The 7,693-nt window shown below is 29.9% G+C and overlaps 1 protein-coding gene across 1 annotated transcript; it reads left to right on the top strand.

The window, feature by feature from the left end:
- Positions 1-4,632: 4,632 nt before the first annotated feature.
- Positions 4,633-6,025, top strand: LOC141673638 (protein BIG GRAIN 1-like E). The gene has a single exon (XM_074480388.1). It carries the CDS (start codon positions 4,830-4,832, stop codon positions 5,808-5,810), a length of 981 nt encoding a protein of 326 aa, XP_074336489.1. The 5' UTR covers positions 4,633-4,829; the 3' UTR covers positions 5,811-6,025.
- Positions 6,026-7,693: the final 1,668 nt, after the last annotated feature.

Genomic DNA, 7,693 nt, shown 5'->3' with positions numbered 1-7,693 from the left:
TATGAGACTAAACACTAGTTACAAGTAAATGTCAAAACACCGGTTGACTGTTAAAATAACAAATTAAATACATTTATTTTTTTCTAAAAATTTTGTCATATTACTAAAATATATAGATATTAACATTCGTACGGTTAGATCATTCATAATTTTTTTTTAAAAAATCGAAACATTAATATGGGAGAAGTACTAGTCAAACTACTAGTTAACTGTTAAAATAGCAAACCAAATATATTTATTTTTTCTAAATTTTTTATTATATCACTTAAATATATAGATCTTGACATCCGTACGGTTGGATAATTTTTAAATAATTTCAAAAAATCGAAACACCGATCAGGAAATAAATACTAGTTACAAGTAGTAGTCAAATCACTTGTTAATTATTAAAATATCAAATTAAAAAATTAATTTTTAATATCTGAATTTTTTCAAATTACGAAAATATATATTTTGACATTCGTATAGTTCAATAATTTAAAAATATTTATAAAAAATCTGAATTAAATTCATAATAATTAAATATATAAAAAATATTTTTTTTTTTAAAAATTTTTTCGAGCCGAGCCGAGCTCGAGCCGAACCGAGCCGAGCCGAACTCGAGCCGAACATGCCAAAAGCTCGGCTCAAGCTCGTTTTCTTAACGAACACATTTTTGTGTTCGAGCTCGAGCTCGAGCCCTTAACGAACCGAGCCGAACCGAGCTCTTAACGAGCCGAGCTCGAGCTTGTTCACGAACGACTTGGTTCACGAACGGCTTGGTTCGCGAACAGCTCTACTCAATATTGTGTTATAAGCGTGTGTTTGTAATATTTTTAATAATATATATAATTATTAATCCATATACTGTTTAATCATGATTTATATCAACGAGAATATTAATGAATATTATTAATGAGCTCACGAAAATTATAATCAAATTTGTTCGCGAATTTTCGAGCTGAAATATATTATGCTCAAGTTCAGGTCATTTATAAATCTATTTTAAAATTGTGTTCATGTTCTGCTTGTTTATAAATCGAATCAAATTCGAGTCGAACTTTTTTTAACTGAACACTGACTGTGCGTGAGCATACATTGACTCATTTACTGTATGTATGTATGTATATATGTATGTATGTATGTATGTATATATGTATGTATATATAGTGACTTATATATTTATGATTATATTAAATAAAACAATTATATCCTATGAGTCATAAACTATAAATTCTTGTTTAATTCTCTCGACAGATCATTAAATTAACATATATAATAATTATACGAATTTCAATTTCGTTTTGTTAGGTTACAAATTTAGGGTTGGTTTAAATTTTTTCACAATAGCAGTTATAAGATTAGGTTTTGGTTTAATATCTAAGCCGAACCAAATCAAAATGTGATTATCTCTAATAAATTATATTTTACAAAGATTACCATTTTATTGAAGATTTTGAAAATTCAATATATTTTCAACTTTATCGAATATACTATCTTACAAAAAATATTGAGTTTGAAAAAAATACATGCTAAATTTGTAAAATATATATGTTTCTACTTCTTTAACATGAATTTTAACATTCTTAATAATACAATGATCTTTATAAAATATACTTTATAAATAGTTGTTTTGTAACTTTTTTTATTATAGGGAACCTGCAACCGCTACACGTACCATGTAAACCTCACGAACTCACACAATGCAGCTGTTACGTGCACCGGATAAACCCCACAAGCTCACATAATAGTCAGCAAAACACGTGAACCAAGATAAAGTGTACTTAAACGATATGCTCTGGTTCATGAAGTATAATCATAAATTTTCCCCAGACATAATCATGAACTTTTCTCCCCGTACGGGGTTTGATTCTATAATCAAAGAGGATAATTATTTCCTTTTTAACTAACTGAATCAATCTTTGGGGGCATTGTTTTGTAATATTTTAATTATACGTCGTAGAGGATTTTTAAATTTTCAATGATATAAAAGTTTTTATCGAACATTTCTCGTAAAATTAAACATGCTTGAAATTTCACACATTTGATTATGGCGATTTCATAAAAAATAATCTCACAAACTTTTATTACTACGTATATTAATTAGATGAACATAACAAAAGTCGTCTTGTATTATTGTTTAATAGAATAAAATAAATTGATGAGATATTGCTCAAGTCTATGTCAATAAGTGAACATAGAACAATCGATGTTCCTAGATATCTCAAAACTTAAAACATACTTAGCCCCCTGTGCATGCCTTTAAAGTTGCAATTCATTCCGCTAGATACCTTAAAGTCATCATTACAAACTACAAAAAGATTTAGATGTATTAGCTGCTAATAAAAACGTAAATGAATTAGAAAAAGATTTATAATAATTACGTAAACAATTACGGTGCCAAATGAACTAAATATTTTGTCGATAAATAATGTGGATTCAATTCGACCCATGCAGCAGAGAGACAGCATCATGTTTATGTAACAATCAAAATTGCCCACCAAGATTGAAAAGATATAGTGGATTTAAGAAAAAGAAAACGACTTGCCAATGTTAATACTGACAATAATATTAAATGGTAGATATAGACAGTTCAATTAACTCCGTAGGCTTGTCATGATCATGACACTTAATTATATATATTTCCTCCCTCTTTTTTTTCGGTTATCACATTCTTTTTATTTTTCAATCAAATAAATTACTTTTTATTCAAAGATTAAATATTATTACTAAATAAATTAAAAAAATTTAAAATTATATATTAAATTAATATACTTTTAAATAATTTAATTTTTTTATTTTATTCACTTCGATCAAATTTAATCAATTTAACTATATAAAAATCAATATAACAATTAAAAGGATATGGAGTGAGTATTTTATATGGTGTATATATATACAGAAAATGATCTTTTTTAAAGTTTTTGGTTTATTATAATTATTTTTTTATATTACAAAATTTGATACACAGTAGAAATTTTAATGTTGCCAGTAATGATCACTCGTCAGTATATTTTAGTGGAACTCGCAAAATCTATTTTTACATATTACAGTTGTGCGATGAACATATAAATGGTGGTATATTGTATCTGTTCCTTGCTAGTATCTGGGATTATTTATGTAAATCTCTCTGGATAAGAGTCAGAGAGAGACTAGCCAACCACTTTGAGAAAACGAATGTACATGTACATCAAACACGGGCGCTAATTAAAGCTGTCGAGCAGTTAATAGATCATCATGTCATGCACGCACGGCCAAATTATACTTTCACCTGCAGTACTAATGATAACATGTTTATAGTAGTAAGTCTTTTGCAGCGGCCTTTTATGTTTCGTTATTTTTTTATTTTTTGTATTTTTTTCTGATATTGATCACTCTAAATTATGAATAATAAATAATATAAAAAATTAAAATTTTTTTTGTTTGTTTTTTGTATTTTTAATATGATATTGATCATTCTGAAATTATAAAAAATAAATAAATTTTAAAAAAAATAAGAAATTAAAAAAAGCATTCTTTTGTTAAACATGTTTATTATAATGAGCCGCTTTCTTATTATTCACAACTCTAATATCATAAAATTATATTATTTATTAGTAAATAATCAATTATAATTTTTTTCTAGTTAATGATAAAAAATTTAAGAAAATTACGAAAATAGATTAAAACGATATGTGAGGCGTCAATTCACCGCCGTCGCCTTCTGCCTTACATAGCTATTATATAATGAAATAATAATTTTTAAAATTATTGATAAAACATATTTATAGATATTTGTCTTTGTAAAATTTCAGAAGCTAAAAATTAAAAGAAAAATTTTAGAAAAAAAATATAGGAAATTGATTTTAGGAGATAAAGGTGAAACAGTATTAAAAAAGGAAATTTAGAAAAATATGAAGATGATAAGTTGATTTAAAAAAGAGTTTAAAAAAATTATGATGATAAGTTAATTTCAAAAATCTTAATGGATGATCTTGTAGAAATTTTGGGAGAATATTACGAATGATTAACATTTATAGAAATTTGTCTTTATAATATTTTTTTTTGACCAACAAGCATTTTATTAACTTAAATCAGCTTTCAAAGCAACATCCACATCAATAGGAACATAACTCCTATCAAAATACCGACACGAGCTAGCTCATGTGCTAACATATTAGCAGATCGTTTAATAAATGACAACGACAATGTGTTTTGATCTTGTAACATTTTAATAATATTTAGTTTATCTTAAATTGCTCGTCTCATTATCTGAAGAGAAAAGTTAGAAAAGTAATTAACAAAACTATTTTTTTCAAAATTATAAAGTATCAAAATGAATTCTTAATTAAAAAACACACCAGGAAATAATATTTTAAATTTGAGCAATTATTATGGAATGACTCGAAATCGAAACATCTCTCGTCAGAAAAAAAAAGATATCAAAGTTTAAAGAAAAAATAATGAAATGACTAGAAACTAAGACATCTGGTAAATGAGATATTGTATGCATGCTTGCAAGTTACTGTAACTTACAAGTTACAACTTACAAATAAGAGTGTTTATACTTGTCAAAACATCATGCATGGTGAGTTTAAAGTTCCTTTAGAAAAGTATTACTACAACTGAAATTATAAACATTATAGAAGTGAACTTGGAGACCCCTACTCTCAATCATTATCGAAAATCTATCCCATCTACTCATTCTACTGTAGGCTCCTTCATGCCTTATATAACACTACTCTTTCTTCAAGCGTTATCAACAAACACCAACAAGTTCAAGCTTTACTTTTACACTTTCCAAACAAGTTCAAGCTTTACAAACACACTTTCCAAACAAACACCAACAAAGTTCAAGCTAGCTAAAAGCAATGTCCATTACAGCAGGACTACCTCGAATTCAAGAGAAGGCCAACCAAAAATCATTTCACCAGAGGCACAACTCCGGTGAGCTCGACGTATTCGAGGCTGCAGGGTATTTTTCGGGTTCCAACGAAATAAATGGTACAAGTTTTACAGTACAGCCGAAAATGATGAGAGCTAGTGGAAGAATGAGCCTTGACATTCCAGTGATGAGTAGCAAAAGAAGCTCAATTCCAGCACCAACTCATCATCAAAAGGTCATAAAAGATGAAAAGAAATTCAAGCAGCCTAACTCTCCGGGTGGTAAGCTTGCTAGCTTCTTGAATTTACTCTTTAACCAAACTTCGTCCAAGACGAAAAAATCGAAAATATCATCCTCACAATCCATGAAAGATGATCAAGATCATGAGATAGGGAGGAGAAAAAGGAGAAGTAGCATGAGTCACTTTCAAAGCGTAAAAACAACATCTTCAAATTGTAATTCTTCAGATTCAAAGTCTTCATCTTTTTATTCATCATCCTCAAGCTCTGAAAAAAGACCTCCTGGTACAAAAGCTCCTTCAAAAATCAGTCAAAGCCATCCTGATAAAAATCATGATGTGATGATCAAGAATAATATTACCGTTCATTTGAAGTCCTCTTCTTCTCATAAGAAAGTTCATAATGATGAGAACACGCAAAACTCTTGGTTAGATGAAGAAAAGTTCAGGTTTCGGCCTTCTACCGAAACTTCAACAGAAAAATACAGAAATACTTTCACTAATAATGGAGTTTCGGGTGATAAGACTAATCATTCCAAGGATTCGACAAACTTCAGAAACTTCATAAACGACGAGGATGATGGAGCAGACAGTGATTCAAGTTCTGATCTTTTTGAATTACAAAATTACGATTTGGTTTCCTGCTATTCGAGTGATTTACCAGTTTATGAAACTACTCATATCGATACCATCAAGCGAGGTGCACCGATTGTCAGCAGCGGCATGTAGCATAATAATCCCAGAAATCTATATCACAAACAATTTTATTTGTGTATTAGGAACTACTTCCTGTTTAATTAGTGGTTGTCATGCATGTTTGAAGCTGTGCTTAAGCATTCTTTTCATCTTATTCTTCAATTCTGAAGATATATTTGTACTGTACTACATCTTGTCTATATCCTAGCTTTTTCTACCATGGAATGATTAATTATATCGTTATGTTTCGACCAGTATCTACCTTGGCATTTGGCTCACATTCTGGATCACAGCTTTTCAGTTCATGTACAAATGATGTACAGTATATAATGTTTGTTTGTCTGTCTACCAAATATTCTTTCTCCTTTTCATTTCGTTGATTTCGATTTGTTGCAGATTTAAGTGGAGAACATCACATTCCAAAGTACCGCCGAACGCTGAGTTTTCACATTTGTGATGACTGATTAGATGTGCATGATTGATTTGAGATGAACAAAATCAGTGGATGTGCAGAGTCGGTAACGATGATCCACAGAAACCCAATGAAACAACATCATTTTTCTCGGCGACTTTTAGCTAGCACTTGCATAAGTGAATTTTTTTAGATTTGTCCATTACGCACAAGATCTACAAGCGCATGTTATTTCGAATCTCATATGGTAAAATAAGTAGTTGTCTACTAAAGAAATTTTTCAAAATTATTCTCACAATAACAAATAACAGGAGCACACGATTACAAACTTTTTTCTCTTTTCTCTATTTTCAAAAAAGAGTGATTATTTCTTTATAGATTTCTTATTTTAAGTAATTAAGGGGGATTTTGGAATTGACTAGGATAAAAATATATTTTTCAGTCCATTTTAGTTAGTTATTATATATTTAAAAGCTTGGCACTACACAATTCAAGTAAAAAAATTCAAGTATAAAAAAACGTAAGAGCTTTGTAGCTTCATGTTGAATTTGTCTTCATCATCTTCGTACTTGAGTTACTGCATGATGCATGATTAGATATGTGAGTTGCCTCATTGGTTAGGTGTGCAGCGACCAACATCATTTGCGTGTGCATCCTGAAAAATAAAACCCAATGATCTTACACTTTAACCTCCGTAAACTGATCTAAGACAGGATGTTGAGCAAATTGTTTAATGTACTCTTCCGAAGTTGACTTCTTTATTTGTCATCTTCCCCCTAGCCTTAGCATGCAGCAGCTTGATGAAACCTTTTCCATCCCACAACTTATTAGTGGAAAATTTCAATTATGGATAAAACAAGATTAGCCTTAATGAAATAACCAATAAAACTAGCTAATGTTCCAGTTAGCTCCAGATCTGATGAGAAACACTACAAGAAAACAGGGTAAAACCGACTGGACATAACCGACCGGACATAACCAACCGACGTCGATTTGGTCACCTTAAAACTGACCGACGTCAGTGGTCGGTTATATGCCAACTAAACGATACCGTATCGATGACGTGACACACATAAAACCGACCATCCACTGGTGGTCGGTTTTATTGAAAAAAAATGACACCGTTTTGCTGATGTGTCACTTTTAAAACCAACCACCTACATGTGGTCGGTTATATCCACAAATTCTGCAGGTTAAAACCGACCATATATGGTGGTCAGTTTTGTGGAATAATAAAAAATTAATTTAAAGTACAAAAAAAGTACCCGTTATAGAGAAAACGGTGTCGTTTTATTCTTCTGACTAAAACCGACCGCTGACGGTCGGTTTTAACCTATTTTTTTTAATTTTTTTGTTATATCCCTCATTTCTTGATTTTGGCCAAAAAATTAAAAAAACAGAGGATTGAAGTGGAGGAGTTTCAGACAATTGTAAGTTATTTTCATATTTTGTAATAATGTGTGTATGTGTTTATTTTGGTGGTGTATGTATTAAATGTTGTTGT

This window comes from Apium graveolens, chromosome 1, assembly GCF_009905375.1.
Source record: "Apium graveolens cultivar Ventura chromosome 1, ASM990537v1, whole genome shotgun sequence".
In the NCBI taxonomy this organism is placed as follows: Eukaryota; Viridiplantae; Streptophyta; class Magnoliopsida; order Apiales; family Apiaceae; genus Apium; species Apium graveolens.
This window is presented reverse-complemented; position numbering and strand designations above follow the sequence as displayed.